Source organism: Hermetia illucens, chromosome 6 (genome assembly GCF_905115235.1).
Source record: "Hermetia illucens chromosome 6, iHerIll2.2.curated.20191125, whole genome shotgun sequence".
NCBI lineage: Eukaryota > Metazoa > Arthropoda > Insecta > Diptera > Stratiomyidae > Hermetia > Hermetia illucens.
The window spans coordinates 90,856,401-90,874,995 of record NC_051854.1 but is presented as its reverse complement, the minus strand read 5'-3'; the positions used below and the strand labels follow the sequence as shown (position 1 = coordinate 90,874,995).

The 18,595-nt window shown below is 43.9% G+C and overlaps 1 protein-coding gene across 1 annotated transcript; it reads right to left on the bottom strand.

The window, feature by feature from the left end:
- Positions 1-4,394: 4,394 nt before the first annotated feature.
- LOC119658986 (myelin expression factor 2) lies at positions 4,395-18,548 on the bottom strand. The gene is made up of 6 exons (XM_038066868.1): positions 18,356-18,548; positions 17,634-18,206; positions 16,626-16,788; positions 6,974-7,909; positions 6,761-6,896; positions 4,395-5,400 (listed from the first exon to the last, which is right to left on the bottom strand). The coding sequence occupies exons 2-6, from the start codon at positions 18,164-18,166 to the stop codon at positions 5,345-5,347; spliced, it is 1,824 nt and encodes a 607-aa protein (XP_037922796.1). The 5' UTR covers positions 18,167-18,206; positions 18,356-18,548; the 3' UTR covers positions 4,395-5,344.
- Between the last annotated feature and the right edge of the window lie 47 nt (positions 18,549-18,595).

Here is an 18,595-nt window from a genome sequence, read left to right as displayed (position 1 = left end):
AATATGAGGTAGTAGCAACCTTTCTCAAGAAAAACAAGCTGATGGAGTTGGAAGAACTTTTAGACTCCGCTCCCGCTGAGACCACTGTAAATGTCAAAAGATCGCAGATAGTCCATTGCAAAGGGACCGGGGGAAAAAGCGGAAAAAGAAAAACATATTTGAAGGAGACTTTATCCATATCCAAGGCTCAAGAAAAGAAAGCAAAGAAAGACAAAAGGAAACAATACGCCCCGCCGTTAGGAAGCCATTTGCATAAAATCAAGAGAGTCAGAATAGATGCCCGGACTGTGAATTTTCGAGGCCAAAAAGGAGGAGGGGAGAAGTTGTGGAGCAATACAGGAGGAAATTATTTAACAGCGGGAAAATTAGTATTAGTAAAGTGTAGGGCGCGAATGCGATTAGCCCTATCAAGTGCTACAGGCACACATCTATAATCTGTCGACGATCTAATAAGTGGGCAGCATGCCGCAGATGCGAGCGGAAACGAAGACTTACATCAAAAAGAAGAGTTCTCTTCTTGGCAATGCCCTGATCTTGTGCTAATCAACGAACAGTACCGGGCCAAGGCATATATCATACAACGCCTAAGTTTCGATGGTCTTGATGCTCTAAAGGTGTCTTGGGCACGGACGGAGGATCTTCAATGCCAAAACTTTTGTACGGGGCATGTCTCACGAAGCCTCCAGGGAAAACGCATCCTGGAAATGGCGGCTAAAACTGGACTCGTAGTTTAAACAAGCTGCGAAGGAAGCATCTGCGACGGAAACATTGAAGTCGCCGGTGGTGTTGTAGAAGACTTCTCCGGCGTGCATGGAACGTCGCGAAGCTGAACATCAGAAGATTCGTCGAATGGAATAGACGGAGTCCCGCTGGACACCAACGTCCCAGGTGGTGGCGTTAGCTTACTCTGTCGTAAATGCAGTTATAGACCTGATAACGACAGCCTGCTGAATTAATCAGCACAAAGGAAACTCTGTACATGTCAACAGTGTCAAGATGACAAGGATTGCTCTCTCTTTATAAGGCAAAAGCAAAGATAGGCTAGATTCTTGAGGAAAAATACCAAGGCGCTAGGACCCGACGGTAGGATGGGAAGATATGACTGGTACACTAGAATCTACACTGGCTATCCCTTGCGGGTATTATCTAAGACAGCTCCCTGATCTATGCGAAGGATGGAGATATTGGGAGGAGCATTTTTAATATAATCAGCACAATATGCCTGAAAATTCGCGTCGGGTCGGTTAGGCAGATAATTCTGCGGCTCTTGTTGTCAGACGCACTGTTGAGCAGGCGTGGCATATTTATCTGGCGAGTAAGCGGATGATTTTTACTTTCTGTTGGAAAAACTCTTCACGTGTGTATGGGCTGATGTTCTCGGCAAGATAGTATATCGTAAGCACCTTGAGCAAGTGGAGAGAGTCTTGCAGGTAGCACCTGCCTATCGAACTGTCTTGGAACTGTTTAACCCCCGTCGCTTTCTTTGATTAGCAACGTAAAACCATCTCTGGTTGCTCGTGAAGGAGTCGCCCTATTAGTAAAATGAGAAAAAACGCAGATAGATTGGGTCCGTAGCTGAACGGAAAGACTGGCGAGCTTGATTATCTGCCCAAAATTGAGAAGGCAAGTATGTTTTCGAATGGAGTGGCGGACGATGCCGAACAAACTTTCTTAAGGTTTTGTTCGCAATACATGCAAAAGGAGTGTACAATTTTTTTCACCGAATATAGTCATGTTGGATATCAAATGAAAGGTACACCACAATGACCAGGTACCCAGAGTAAATCCACCATATTGAATCTGGAAACAGAACGATTTTTGAAGTGATCAAAGTACTACTCAACGTCCTCCATGCAGCTTGATTATGGCTACAGATTGCGATGCGCCTGCCTTTCAACCGCTCGTCAATCATCCAAGTTGCAGCCTTTAGGATCGCATACACTTCAGCCTGAAAGACCGTTGTGTATTGTCCCAAAGGAAAAACCCAATTCTCGTTTTTATTCCAGAGGTAGACTCCCGCTCCAGAACCATTTTGTCTTTGAGCCATCAGTAGAAGACATCAATATATCCTGACACGCATTCTACTGATTCGTCCCAATTTTCTCCCCGTATCAAGATAACATCATATCTTCTACCAAACAGATGTATGGGGATCTGCGAATCGGAAGGCATCGCGAAAACTAGATTCAGTTCTACCAATGCCTCTTCCAATGCTTTGTGGCCCCACGTCCATTGTTTTTCCATAGATCTAATCGAATTAGTCTATGAGCCGCACTCATTGCAGTGCTCTGAATAAACAAATTCAAAGGCTGCAAATTGAGTAATGCATTCAAAGCTGCGCCGGATGTGGTGCTCATAGCACCGGAGATACCCAGACACACAGTTCTTTGCAGTGTGGCTAGTTTACCGCGAAAAATCTTCTGTTTCACCTTAACCCACCACACTGCGGACGCATAAGCGAACATCGACCTAATGATAGCAACATATATCCACATTACTACATGAGGCCTAAGTCCCCATGTCGAGGCAAAGGTCCGCCTATACAGCCCATAAGCTGTGAGAACCGGGATGTCTGGAGTACCTTATTAAGGCAGGCCTAGACCGGATACCGGTTGTTGCGCCGTTGATGATGATGATGAAGCTGTGAGAGCTCGTTTCATCTTTACCTCTACATGTTTTTCCAAAGAAGCTTCTTGTCTAGACTAACTCCCAGATATTTCACTTCTTCGAAGAGTTGAAGGGTTGAACCCTTCATTTCTGGAAGGCAAAGCCCATTCAGTTTCCTCCTTTTTGTAAATAATATCATTGTGGTTTTATTTGGATTTACTGAAAGTTCATGCCTGAGACACCAACTGTCAATCAAATCAACTACGCGTTGTGTATTTCTACGCCCCATTCCGAGATCTCACCAGCAGCTAGTACAGCCACGTCATCCGCATAAGCTTGAACGTGTATTGGCAGATTTCGCAGTTCGCATAGTAGTGAGTTGATCAGCATACTCCACAGAAATAGCGATAGCACACCTCCTTGAAGGCAACCTTTCGTCGCTTCCGTTGTTAAGTAGCGATTAACACCCAATTCAGCACACAACAATCTCTGCGTTAACATAGCGTCGATCCACTTTATAAGTTTCGTCAAAACCATGCTCTCTGGCGACATCACAGAGCTTTTGGAAGGGCGCACAGTCAAAAGCCCCTTCAATGTCCACGAACACGGCCATCGCGTACTCACCCTTCAGAGTTGAAACCAAAGAATGAAAAGCAGACTCACAGGACTTTCCACGTTGGTAAGCATGTTGGTTTTCATTTAGGTGGTGCGACTTTAGCGCCTTCTCGCGAATGTCCCTCCAGGCATTTCAGCGAAAATGATGTTAGGCTGATTTGCCTGGAGTTCTTACCTTCTGCCAAGAAGAAGGCACGTAGCCCAGAGCAAGACATCCTTGAAAAATATTTCTTAGAAGTTTCTCTAAGTGCTCTGTACCTTGCTTTAGCGTCGCTGGGTAGATATCATCCGTACCAGGTATTTTGAAGTGTTCAAATGACAGTATAGCAGCTCTCGCTTTTTCATTGGTAACAACCGCTCTCGCAGTGCCCCAATTTCCCCTTACAACACCTTCGTGTTGAAGGGTTTGCAGAAACCGCCGATTCTCTTCTTTCCACTTTTGAGACCTGTTTTCCCGGGTGGTGTACTTCCAAGAGAGTTTGTATAGACTCAACTCTGGAGTTCGTGAAAGTACCATCCGGTTTTCTAAGAGAGTCCAACTTGGTCGACTCATCCTTATTATAGACTCTGCACAGCCTGGAAGTCTTCCTTTCACCTTCCAGAGTTCCTCACAGTACGCTCTAAAAGAATCTCGTTTCGAACGTTTTACGAGCCTCTTATATTCACGGTGTGAGTTCCGGAAGTTTAGCCAGTCTTCATCTTTATTGCTTAGAAGTCGATTTAGAAGTCGTCTGGTTGATTCCTGAGTCTCTGCAGTTCTCGGTTCCACCAGTTTGGCCTCGGGAAATAGGACAAGCCTCTTCAAAGCACTCTCGATTCAAAGTTTTCAATTGATCTTCTATCGCCAAAGAAGTCCTTAGTCGCCTAGGGAGCTCCACTTTGTCGCCACGGCCACGGGCCTACTTGCGAATGATATTGATATAACTTGCTTGATTAAGCCCTTTTCCCTCGTATATAAGGACCGGATCCTTAGATCGAGGGTTTTCAGCACTTTATGTAAATATTCTGGGACTAATCCCATCGCTGAAATGACAACTACGTTTGCTTAGATATTCTATAGACTCCATATTGGCCCATCGGTCGTAGGGTCCGGATTTTTTCTTCCTGTTTTTCAACCGTGTTCCGGTCCAAAGGTTCAACTACATCGATTCCAAATAAAACACTGGTCTTAAGACTAATGGATTATTATATTATATTTATAATGTTTTAAACACAAAATATCTTAAATCTAAGATCCGTTCGAAAAATGTATTCTATTCATTTTGTATGTCGTTTAATTGAATTTGCAAATCCATTTTAGGATCGTCCACATAGATCCGAATATAGGTTGATACCCCATGCAGTAAATTTCATTTCACATATTGCGGCATATTATTTTGGTGATACTAAAATAGATCCACAAGCAATTTGGCGAGTTTGGTTTCGTCACAAGCCTCAGGTATCAGGTGCGAGCTTGCCAAACTCACTTCAGTTGCTAATTTACATACAGATATCAAGGTTGTCCTCAAAACTTTTATGCAGCTCTGATATTCCATATTTCAGAGAATTTAGACATCAATCGCAACATCATTGACATTTACATCAAGCATTATTTTTCAAGGAATAAAAGAGTCCTAACACATAATACTAAATGAAGAAAATTCAGGTTCTCAAATGTACAATTCTCGGCAGCCATAAAATTTATCTCGTTAGATTGATTTCCATTCATAATTTAAAAGCATTCCAAACATGTGATTATGGAATATTCGGAACTCTGACTTCATGACTTTCTATAATTCTAAACGTAAGAAATTTTCTGCGTCATGGGATCCTTACAATTTGCATTAAAAACTTGAGGTTGCCAGCCAGGAATAAAAGAAAAAGTCAAGTAAACATAAGAAAAAAAAGTTCCGGATATAAAAGTCAGCGAAACTTAGCTAAGTGCATTTACATAAATCTTAAATGTTGTCAATATTTAAGAACTAGTTCTAAGGATGTTTCATAGGAAGATTTATTTAATAATACTCGGCAGCGGATTGCCGATGCAGATCTATTGTTTGGCGGTTTTATATTTATCTCAGTAAATAAAAAAAGTATTAATGAAAAAAAAAAAAAAAGTCGGGACTTTTCTATTTTAGTAAAATTAAAAGAAGCTCACGCTCACAACACGTCCATCCATTCGAGATCCGTCCATTAATTCTGAAAGAGGAAAAGATTTAAAATGAACTTTTTGTTTAATTCTGTGTGAAGAAAATTAAAATCGCTCTGACATGTCTGAAAACTCTACGTAGGGAACCATCAGGCATTATTCGAATTCATATTTGCTTGACAACTACCTTAAGTTGAGCCGACAGAAATTTGAACTAATCCGACTTGACCTGTATTCAAAATGATCAAAATATTAGATTGGGGAAAAAGTAATATCGTATCGTATTGTCAATAGATGGAGTGTTGTACTTATCGCATCGGGTCATACTATACGGCGATTTGAAGACGGGCTACAGGTGTCTCTTTGACAGTTTTATGATCGTACGTTTCAGTCTCAAGTTATAGCGCATCAAAGATGGAGTCCACCAAGCAGGAAATTCGTCATATTTTACATTTTTACTACCTGAGAGATAAAAATGCAACGAAGGCAGCCAAAAAAAAAATTGTGAAGTTTATGGGTCCGATACTGTAACAATTCGCACAGCTGGTTCGATCGATTTCGTTCTGGTGTAGTGGATGTCGAAGATACACCCCGTACTAGTAGGCCAATCGTCGTAGAAACCGATAAAATCGTCGAAATCATCCAAGTAGACCGGCATGTGAGCATTCGCTCGATTGGCCAGGACCTGGATAATGACCATAAAACAGTTTGGAACCATTTGCAGAAGATTGGATTCCAAAAAAGCTGGAGAAAAAAATCTATTGCACCGAATCAACGACGCATTTTTGAAGCAGATGGTAACTGGTGATGAAAAGTGGATCACGTACAACCTCAAGCGAAAAAGATCGTGGTCGAAGCGCGACGAGCCGGCCCAAATCATTGCCAAGCCGTCAATCCGGGCTTGGAAGGTTTTGCTGTGTTTGGTGGGATTGGAAGGGAGTTATCCACTATGAGCTGCTCAACTATGGCTAGCCCTCAATTCGATCCTCTACTGTAAGCAACTCGACCGTTTGAAGCAGGCGATTGACCAGAAGCGGCCAGGATTGGTGTTCTGTTCCACCAGGACAACACTCGGCCTCACACATCTTTGATATATAGTATAGTCCGGACCTGGCACCAAATGATTACCATCTCTTCCGGTCCATGCAAAACGCTCTTGGTGCTACTAAGTTCGCCTCAAAAGAGGCTTGCGAAAACTGGCTGTCTGATTTTTTTGCAAATAACGAGGGGGGGTTTTATAAGAGGGGGATAATGGAGTTGCCTTTTAAATGGCAACAAGTTTGCGAACAAAATGGCGCATATTTGACTTAAATCGGATAATTCTAAGTATGTTAAATAAAGCGTTAAAATTCGAACACAAATACGACATTACTTTTTCCCCAACCCTATATATAAGAAATGGATACTCACTTATAGCCAATTCGGCATCTTTGTCTTTGAAGAAGCGAACAACGCCCACATCATTTCCCCGAATTTCTGCAAATTTCACTTCTCCAATATCACGGAATTTATCGCGCAATGTCTGCCAAGTGCAGCTCAATGGAATCTGCAGAATCACAAAGAAAACAAAAATTGCATTAAAAAAAAAAAAGGAACAACTCCTTAAACCGAGTAATAACTTACATTTTTGATGATAATCGTATCTGACTTTCGAGCAGCAGCCCCAATCTGGCTTCCGCCTAGTTGCCCACCGCCCAAATTACCTCCGCCTAGCGATTGATTTTGTGAACCGAACAGGGGCATGTTTCCAGCTCCATAGTCTGAGGTATTCTGTTGTGGTTGTGTATTATAGCTTCGAACTGATGGTTCGAAGTCCTGACGTCCGGCGCCGGTATTATATCCAGAGCTCGAGTAGCCAGAATTGAAACCGCTCCCAGTATTATAGTTATTGGCGGCTGGGGTGACATTTCCTGTATCAGCTGGTGGTGCTGCGCCACCGCTTCCCCCACTGCTACCCAAATTCAATCCTAAATTGGAAAGGCTGCTGGACAATAGGGGATTGGAAGCAATAGCGTTACTCAATGCAGTTAAATTGGAGCTGCTTAGCACACCCGTTTGGCTCAGTAAATTAGCAGCTGCTGGTCCATTTAGTGGTGGAGCTACAGGAACCGGTGCGCTATTCTGGTTGAGAAGATTATCTAATGTGTTAGCAAGGTTCAATGCTGCTGATCCTGAATTCAAGTTTCCAGCTCCACCACCTCCGGATGGAGCACTCTGACAACCCGCACCACCACTCATATTTGGAAGATTTCGAGCAACATCACGAAGTGGTTCGCCATTTGGACCAAGGCCAATACCTATTCCACCAAGACCTTCTGGTAATTTGATGCTTTCACCTTTGTCAGGGATTCGATCCAAACGGACAGTCATGCGACGTTCAAAGAGCATTTGACGATCAAACATAGAAATTGCTTGAACGGCTTCTACGGGATGATCGTATTCGATGACAGCGAAACCGCGGCTGTTACCTTCCTTGTCCACAGAAAGATCAACACTTTGTACTTTCCCAGCAAGCTTGAAGACTTGCTTCAACTTTTTACTGTCAACTTTATAGTCCAACTGTAAATGTAAAGTTTTCGTTAGTTGAAAGTATTTGTCATTAACTAAACTTAATAACAAAGCTGCAATGTATTCTGAAAAAATATTCTTAGAACTTATTATTTAAAGCAATTCTAGGCCAATTTCCGATCACCGTGATCACAACATATTTTGAAAATTTAAAAACTTGCTGTTCGTTTTTCGTACAGAACACAGCGCAACGAACAGACAAATTAGAACAACATTTTCTGTCAATATATTGCAGATTAAAAGACATCATTAACATGCTTGAATCCTAGGCTATAATTAACAATTAATCTGACTCTAGATGGATTCGTTAGAAAATTATAATCGTGTGTTCTGAAGCTCTTCTCAAACCAATATTTGATGGTTGTTCTACATTATCATCCACAAACCAACTAACATCACGTAACCTCCGAATTTATTCGAAAGCAACTGTACCTTTTATCACGAAATTGCTGGAAGCATGTCAGGGCTATAGGGACTGATTCTTCACTGCTCCCAATTAGGAAGAGGAATGTAATGTAAGACCTTACTCAATAAGTTTTTAGCCAGACCCAAAAGTGGAATTATTACCTACAAACCTATATGAATTCTGTGCAGTACCAACCTTCAAACTATATAAATTCAAAAATTTTCGACAATCTTACGTATGCGCGTTGAATCCTACCTTCCCAAAGTCAATAAATCTTTCAAACATGGAAGATAAAAACAAGATCGTAAATCAGAAAAAACAAGATGTCTCTTTTGTGGAAATAGAAGTTAACTTTGCGGGAAAATGCACTAATATGAGATGCCTCCTGTGCAACACTTATCCGCACAAAGCCAGAGACTGCGCGAAGTAGCAAGATCCAGAGAGGATCGTGCACTAGTAGCCATTACATTACTGTCATAGGGGAGGCCAGTGAAATATCGAGAAATTACTATGAACGGAACGAAGTAGGTGATTTAGTATCATAAGTAAGAGGAATTAGCTAAAAGATACGATTGAAGCAGGCCGACAAGTAAGCAAGACTCTTTTTCTTTTAAAGCTAGCGGTGAGTCTACACTAGCGCTTGATTCACATTCCTTAGCTCTTAGCCAGTTTGAATCTGAAAGATCAGTCTCCAATTCTACATTTTCGGTCCGTCAAACCGGATACAGACAATTTCGAGTTCTGACGCAACCAATACTCATCATCTCCGCCGACAAATTGACATAATTGCAATTAGGTGCAGGCGGGTTACTTGGTTCCGTTGACAAAAGAAAAAGTAGTCGTTTCCAGCATTACAGGACGAAGTAGTGGTTTCTGAGCGATTCAGTATGCCAGAAACAAGGGGCGAAAAGGCGCCAATCAGCAAACACTACTGTGCAATACGACAACTTTTCGAGCATCGTCAGGTTGAGGACGAACTATAGGAAAGACAGCACAGAGCGACACAGCCTTGCTTATTTCGAAGCAAGGCTCCAACGACTGGAGGAGCGCTGGACGGCATGTCAGAGGAACATCCGCTAATTGTTGCCGAGACCGCCACCAACTCTGAGCGATACAACTCGTACCCCGACGAGTTCAAACGACATGAGGAGTACTATTTGGATCTTCTATCAGCATTCAAAGACGGTATCAGGCGATATCAAAGCGGCACGAATAACGAAGAAAACCGCACTGGAACGGTCGGATTAGGAGCGAACCGGATTCAGCTTGAGCGATTAGTGATCCCGAGATTCGATGGGAACCTCCACTGAATAGTGGAGGATGTTCATCTCGATGGTGGACGAAAACGAATCATTATCTGCAGTCGAGAAAATGCAGTATTTGAAGGCTCATCTAGTTGGAGAAGCAGCACGTGTTATCCAGCACATGGACATCAACAACGACAACTACGAGACGGCAATGGAGCTGCTCCGTAAAAGATTTGACAAAAAACGAGCATCGCGTGGAATTATCTGCACAAATTTGCTACTGCCAGGGATGAACGTGACTAAACCATAAGGCATCTCATGGACGTCACAGCTGGGATTTTTAGTAAATGCGTGAGTTGTATCGGGATAAGTACTGAACACTGGGACATACTTATCATATACGCTATTATTCAGAAATTGGATCGGGAATCCCGACAGCTATGGAAATCATCCATTGGAGCAGGTTCAGACATACTCAGCTTAGACAATCTCATCGAATTCCTTACAAGTCGCTTAGGACATTGGAAGCTTTGAACTTACAACAAAAACCACACTCACTGTTCAACACACTAAGGTATGCGTCTTCTGCGAAAAGTCACACTATGTAAATCAATGCGACACATTCAAGGCATTGGACAGCGGAGAGACTCGGTGAAAAAACATAGGCCGTGCTTCAATTGCCTGAAGAAAGGACACGTGCTCAGCAAATGCCCATCTGCTTCGAGATGTCGTACCTGGATTAAATCACACGTTACTCCACAATAACAATCCTACTACCCAGACCAACAAGCTACCAACCGACGCATTACCCTTTGTTCCAACCACCAATTCGTTGATAGGTGAGGGAAATGCTCGATCACGACCGGTGCTATTAAAGGTGAGAAATGCTTCACAGGAACTGATAACGCTGAGAGCTCTTATCGACTCGGGCTCACAACGAAGTTTAATCACCGAATCAATCGCCCAATTACTTGGAATACACCGCAAGTTTGCGTGATTGGAAATTTGCGGTCTTGGAGCAGGATCGAAAGTTCAAACCAAAGGCATTGTAGTATTAAAGATTCACGCAAAATCTGGACGTGAAGTGATTAGCGCATCGACATTGGTAGTACTAAATATTACCAATATTTGCTCTTCGGTCCATGCTCAAGTGACTCTTCCAAAGAAGTGGTCCCGTGATGATTTAACAGACCCACCCTGCGACACAGCTGGCCGCATCGATATCCTGCTAGAAGCAGACATTTATAGTTCGGTGGTACTGCCAGGATTAATCAAGGGATCTCCATGTGCACTCAACTCGAAATTTGGTTGGGTGCTGCTTGGGCCAACATCCACTACAAATTGTCTAGCAAGGATTGTATCTCTTATTGGCACCGATGAGCGGACGGACCGAATAGTACAACGATTCTGGGAACTCACGGAATCACTAATCAACCATGTTTTAACACTGGAAGAGACAGCGGCAGAAGAAAGATACAAAAGAACCACGAAGCGGAAGTATTTGGGAGATACGTCATCCGACTTCCGTTCAAAGGAGACTCAGAGCCTGCACAGTTCGGTCATATGGTTGAAATATCAGAACAGGACAGACATTCGAAGTATAATTATCATTTACCACATCATGCTGTGTGCAAGGAAGAGAGTTCAACGACAAAATTGAGAGTGGTATTCAACGCATCCCAGCCAACGAGCTCTGGCAAATCACTCAACGATACACTTCTAGTCAGCCCAAAAATTCAAACTAACCAAATCCATATCCTGATGAAATGAAGGACGTATAGATATGCCATAGCTACAAATATAGAGAAAGTGTACAGACATACTCATGGTCCCACAAGATTAGGATTACCAGCGGATTCTGCGGCGAAGTCATCCTTCACAACTGATCAAACACTATAATAGATTAAAGACAGTTACGTACGGAACCGCCAGTGCTCCATTTTTGGCAATACGAACCTTGCATCAACTCGCAGAAGATGAAAAATTGTATTTTCCTCAGGCGTGTGAATCAATAGAACACGATGATTGAATCTAAACAAAACTGAATTTTTGACGACCCCATCCCCATGAAACAGGCACAATCACTGTCAGCGGCAGTGTTCTGTTCAGAACTGAGTGATTTAAATACCTCGGGTCATCGCTATCAGCTAATGGAAAACTGCGTTATGAAATTGCTTCACGCATTAACACAACCTGGATGAAGTGGCGTTCCACAACTGGTGTTCTTTGTGATCGACGTATCAACGAACGTCTCAAATCGAAAATTTACCGCAATGTTGTCCGTCCTGTCGTTCTCTATGGTTCTGAGTGTTGCCCGACTATAAAAGACAATGAACGGCGTCTTGCGGTTATGAAAGCGAAGATGTTGCATTGAGCTAGTGGCGTGACACATTTTGATCACATCCGAAATGAGGATATCCGCGATCGTTATGGGATTGCATCGATCGTGGAAAAATTGCGGGAGATGCGTCTTTGATGGTATGGTCACACAATTCGTGCCAACGAGAATTCACTTGCCAAGATTTGTCTGAACATCGAAGTCGATGGTAAACGATCAAAAGGCAGGCCGAAACAACGGTGGCTTGATACGCTGGTTGGGGATTTAAAGGCCTCGAGATTACACCCAGATCAGACATCCGATAGAGCCAAATTGCGAAATCGATCTCGACGAATCGACCCCGCTTGTAAACGAGACAAAGACTGAAGAAAAAGCAAATGAACGAAAGTATCGCCTTCTATAACTTTGCTAATAATAGATTTCCTCCAAACTCCCCAATGTTAGACCTTTAGTTACCTCTTATGTAAGTGGCAAATTTTGTAGTTCTAGAATAAATCTAAGTGAGGTTTCCGGTTAAATTTCTGAAATATGCTAATAAATTATTATTAACTTAATTTCTGCAGATATCGCAGTGGGATATATTTTGAGGCCTAGATGGTTTAGATACATCACTGCGGTTAGTTTTTTTTTTCAGATCTTTCGATTGAATAGGTTCTGAGAACGAGACCTGTTACACTTGTTGAGGGTCATATTTTGAGCCCTCACTCCCCTACGTTTCACCCGATATAAAATATGGGGTTTCGACAAGTACTAATTGAGCTCTTTCGTTGCATATCCCACATGGCCACATTCCGTGGAAAAAAATTTTGCACCCTCCATTCATATCTATGCGCAGCTTTCAGCAACTCTACTACCAATCCCTATCTCCACCTCCACGTGGTGACAGCTGGGAGCTCTTTTTTAACGAAAAGTTGCAGACGGAGAAGGACAAAAGCGAATCTCCCGCGGCTAAAAACGAGACAAGTTGTACCAACTGGTCCTCCAGGTTGGGGTTTGGGTAGGGCTGACAACCCTACGCGGAAAACAACTTGTTACGAAGCGACGGCAAGAGCCTCGGAATGGATGAAAGTTACGACGAACCCGGCAACGAAAACGAATTGAAGGTTTGCGCATTTTCTCATGGAACGTGCACTCCCTGCAAAGAGAGGGAGCTGCCAAACAGCTAGCCGACACCCAATATAGGGCTGATGTGACAGTGTTGCAGGAGATACCTTCGACAGGGACCGGTTTCCTAGAGAAGAGCCACTACAGCATATACTATAGTGGCCATCCAGTAAACCATGTGCTGGGAGTATGTTTCTTAATCTGCCAAAAAATGAAACCCGCTGTTATCGGCTTTGAAAACGCAAGCGAAAGACTATGCACTCTATGCTAGCGAGGCAAATATATATATATACATATAATATAGACCTCATTAACGTTCACGCCCCTGCAGAGTCGGAGAAAGATACTTCCTACGAGGCAGTAGAACGAACCTCGAACCCTGTCATACTTAGGGACTTTAACAGCCAAGTAGGGACGGAGCCTGCATTTAGGCGATACGTTGGTTCCCATAGCTTACATCAAAATACAAATTCAATTAGCAGTGTCACACGAAATGGTTGTCGAAAGAACCTAGTTTGCGCGGAAAGCGGTCCAAAAACATAACGGATCACTATCTCGTTGACATAGTGTTCCCAGCTCAAATTACGACACCACCTACAATCAAGTGAAAGTGAATACCGAAGCCATTCACAACACAGCCCTCCACACCACCTATAAGGGCGAAATGGATGCCGCAATAAGAGAGATCCTGGAGATAGAGCATCAACAAATGATCTTCACAATTACCTGATGAACGTTATTATAAATACGGCCACAAAGATACTTGGCCCCAGCCGCAAAGAGTCGGAACGGCTGGTTTGACGATGAATGTAAACTAGCAACGGAACGAAAGAATGCTGCATACCGAGTGATGTTGCATTCTCAAAGAACGCGGGCACGCACGGAGACTTATCACGAACTCCGGCGAGCGGAGAAGCAACTTCACAGACAGAAAAAGGAAGCCTGGGAGAACCAACAAGTCTGTGAACTAGAAAAGTACAGGGAGCAACCGTACCAGGCCCGAAGGCAGGATGAAGCCTTACACACCTCGATGCTCATCCTGCCTAGACAAAGATGGAAATCTGATTTCCGACAGAATGGGCATATTGGAGCGATGGGTTGAGTACTTTGACGAACTACTGAACTACCAGAACATCGACGAGTTGGAGGTCCCGCCAACTGAAGACGACGGACAAATACTGCCACCACCAAGTTCAGGAGATACAGTCCGTCCAATTCATCGGCTAAAAAATCATAAGTCGCCAGAAGTCGATGGAATTACAACCGAATTGGTTAAATATGGAGGCGACCAATTATACCAAGTGGTTCATCAACTTGTGCTCACGGTATGGGACAGCGAATCAATGCTTGACGATTGTCAACGAGGCATTATCTGTCTCATACATAAAAAGGGAGATTTCACACAGTGCAGCAATTATAGAGGTATCACGTGGCTGAGTACCACCTATAAGATATACTCCGCTATCTTGCTAGGCCGAATAGCCCGATGCGCCCAGAACATCATTGACCCATACCAAAGAGGCTTCACTCCAGCCAAATCCGCAACAGATCAGATTTTCTCTCTGCGGCAAGCGATGGAAAAACTGTTGGAATGTGGACAACAGTTGCACCATCTCATCATTCATTGACTTTAAAGCCGCCTATGATAGCATAGCCAGGGTAAAACTGTACACAGCCATGAGAGGATTCGGTATCCCGACGAATTTGATAAATCTGACTAGGCTGACCCTGGACAATGTGCGAGGCCAGATAAAAGCGGCAGGATCATTCTCAAGACCCATATCATGCGTCTTCTTGAACCTGGCCCTGGAGAAAGTGATCCGTAATGCTGAGATAAATGCAAGGGGTACGATCCTCTTTATGTTCACCCAACTACTGACCTGTGCTGACGATATTGACATCATGGGAAGAACGACCCGAGACTTACAAACTGCCTTCATCCAGATCGAGCAGGCAACAATCGGGACGGGATCTTAGGCTGCACATCAATAAAGACAAGACGAAATATATGGTGGCAACATCAGCACCGAAAACCAACCAACCGACATCAAACCGCACTGGTCAAACAGGAAGAATAAAGATAGGAGACTACAACTTTGAGATCGTTGATAATTTCTCCTATCTAGGGTCGAAAATCACAACCGATAACAGCTACGACGATGAAATCCGCGCACGGTTGTTGGCAGCCAACAGAAGACAATGATCTTGCCAGTCCTTATGTATTCCTCGGAGACTTGGGTTGTTACCAAGAAAAATTGCGAACTCTTGGCCGCGTTCGAGAGAAGAATCCTCAGAAGAATTTTTGGCCCCCTACATGAGGATGGACGATTCCGTAGTCTGCATAACGATGAAATATATGAGCGATACCATGACCACCAGGTTGTGGATGAAATCCGACTGAATAGGTACAGTGGGTGGGCCACTTAATCCGTATGGATGAGGATGATCCAGCCCGGAAAGTCTATAAGGACAATATCTATGGTAGAAAAAGAAGACGAGGCAGATCCTGCCTGAGATGGAGCGATGGCGGAGTTCAGGACGCCAGACAGCTTTTAGGGATATCGAATTGGTGGCCCTCGGCGCAAAACCGGGATGTCTGGAGTTCCTTATTAAGGAAGGTCTAGATCGGATACCGATTGTTGCGCCGTTGATGACGATGATAAACTCTGAACGCCGCCTCCTGCTTATAGAATCAGATACAATTATTTTTGGGTGGATGAAAGGACACTCGTGATCAAGATAGCGTCGTATACACAGTCGAGGAATTGTGCCTTTTTAACACCCAAATTGATAGGAGACGGCCCAGGGCCGTTTAAAACCGCGATGGCTTGATTTAGTAGACAATAATTAGAAGATATCTCGACTTCACCCGGACCAAGCTTACAGCTGATAGAACTGGTAAACTTGATCCAGACAAATCGATCTCGCTAGTAATCGGGGGCAAAAGCTAACGAACGAAAATTGGCATAAAAACAGGACATCGAAAATCCAACTTGAAGGGTAAACCAAAATATGCGTCCGATATAAATGTTAAAAGGATTTCAAATTCTTCTGAAGTCTGAAAATAGAAAAACTAAAAAGCTAAGAAAACAAACCAAAAACTTATCGACTTAGAATGTCCTGAATCCTGAAAACTTCTTAGAACTGAGAAATCTGAACATTGCCTCATGAAAACCTGAATTTTACTGGCTCTTGCATGTGAATTTAAAGACGCTAAACTTATTCTTGTTTGTGCGAAGTAAAACCTTTCCAATGAACTTTTCTAAACAAAGTGTAGACCTCCAATACGAACCCGAGGTGAAACCACAACGTGCCCACTTCATAAGGTTGAACTTCCAGCCGGCTTGGTCAGATAAACAATTCTGTGCGCAATAAAACGTATTTTGTGGATTCTTCGTCGCACCTTCACTCATGAAAACCACTTTCTACCTCCAACAATAAAGCCAACATCTGGCGAACCAACCGTTCGGAAACTGACAAGTCGCAACCACAATTCTTAAATCTACGTGGTAATCTAAGGCCCAATACACTTGTTACGCTACGCATTCATATTCAACAGAAATACAATATTAAACTCTAATTTACGCAAGAATAGAAGATGCAAATACTCACATTAGCAACAAAAACTTTATTATGCAAAGGTCCATTAATGCCGAGACTCTCCAAGAACGAGGTACTAAGACCGTAAGTATTATATGGCATATCAAAATCATTGGGGCCCATCATGCCACCACCACCAACGCTGCCACCCATGCCACCCATCTGACGACCAGATCTAGAGAGAAAGAACGAACGAAGAAAAATCATAAGCAAATGAGCACCTTCAACGGTAAATACATTTTATTTTCTTTGCAGGAGCGGCAGCGAGCTGCCGAAGACATCAGCAGGGAAGAATTGAAGCCGGGCAGGAAGGGAAGGTGTTGCTGGGAAATGAAGCGATAACTGCAGGCAACTAGCCTGCACAAAGTGCTCCATTCAGAGAATAATTGCTTGCCCCTCGTTGCGAACAGCTCAGGCGCCCAAGGTGCAGGTTACGGACGTTTCAATGTACAACAGACGAACCATCAAGTTAAGCAAGACTGGGAAGGAAACCAATGAAGTGCCCCGAGCTCAAGTAGACCAAGCGGTCGAGCGACGTGCATCCAGACGAGCCATGTGCTTGCCAATATTATTGGAAATTGCAGGTAGATGCGTTTCAGAACGTGACGTGAAGCAACGACTTGAAAAGGCACAGAAAACGGAAAGTACGAGGCGCAAACGAGCTTGGAAATCTTAGGAAAAGAAGAGACGGGAAGACAACTCCGAAACTGGGCTCCCTGAAAAATGGAAGTTGGTCGAATGAGGTAAGATGAGAGCTGCATAGACAAACAGAAAGGACATCAGGACCAAGTCCAGAACCAAAAAATTGCCGAGAGCTGAACGCACAAGCGTTGAAATCAACCATCCCGAACAACACGTGCATGACTCGCCCACTCAACCTGAAAGCAACTACCTGCGAACCAAGAGAACTATGTCCGTTCCTCCTGGGAACCACCTCCTGAGAAACCCCTGCAAGGACACGTCCGACCTCTGCTAGCTGAAAAGCAATGAAAAAAGGAAAGCGAAACATGTGCTACTAACATTCTGTCGTCGTCGCGATCGCGCCTGAATCCGCCACGATCGCCCCGGTTTCCACCGCCGCCGCCGCCACCACCAGCTCCTCCGTCGCGCACGATCCTGCCGTACTGGTCACGATTCTCGCCATGGTCCTCCTTCACCACGATCTCACGCCCGTTGATCTCGTAGCGATTCATTTTCTCCAGGGCCTTCTGCACGTTCTCAGGATCCTTGAACTCCACAATACCGCACCCGCGTGCCTTGCCGAACTCATCTTGGAAGAGCTCAACGTACTCTACGCTGCCCACCACCCGGCGGAACAGATCCTTAAGGTCCTGCCAGCGGTAGTCGTACGGAATGTTGGAGACGTAGATGCGGCAATTGCGTCGCTCCCTGCTACGGTCGCCGCCTTCGTTTGCATCCGAGAATCGCGTTCCACGTTCTCCTCGGCCTCGACGGTCCCGTTCACGTTCCCGGTTGTTCTGGTTGTTGGCGCCGCCTCCTGCATTTTGCGAGTCATCGCCATTCCCATTGTTTTTGCTGTCGTCGTACTCCATCTCAATGCTCGGATTTCAAAGTGAGACCGTTCACCCAAGCCTGTAATTTGTAAGGGAAAAAGTTTACCGTGAGTTTGTAAATACTGCTGCCGCCATCGCCAAAATTTTCGCCGGCTTCAAGTGCCGCGAACATGGCGGCTTCGGCTGCAAAGATTTTCCCAAAGAAATTTCACTTTGATCTTCACCTACCGCGGTTTAAAAATGGTCACGTTCCAGACTATGAACCACTAACTTTCAAACAATCACTATTTCACTATGTTTCGTCCGCTTTCTGCTGCTTTTATTTTTGTTTTGTCAGAGAGCACACGCCGAAAGTCGGTCACACCGCCAAAACTCGGGGAAGAATCGATACGCGAAAAGATGGCGCGTGCAGTCGGCAAATTCAATTGGTCGAATCTTAAGACTGTTTTGGTCGAAAGCCGGCTTGGA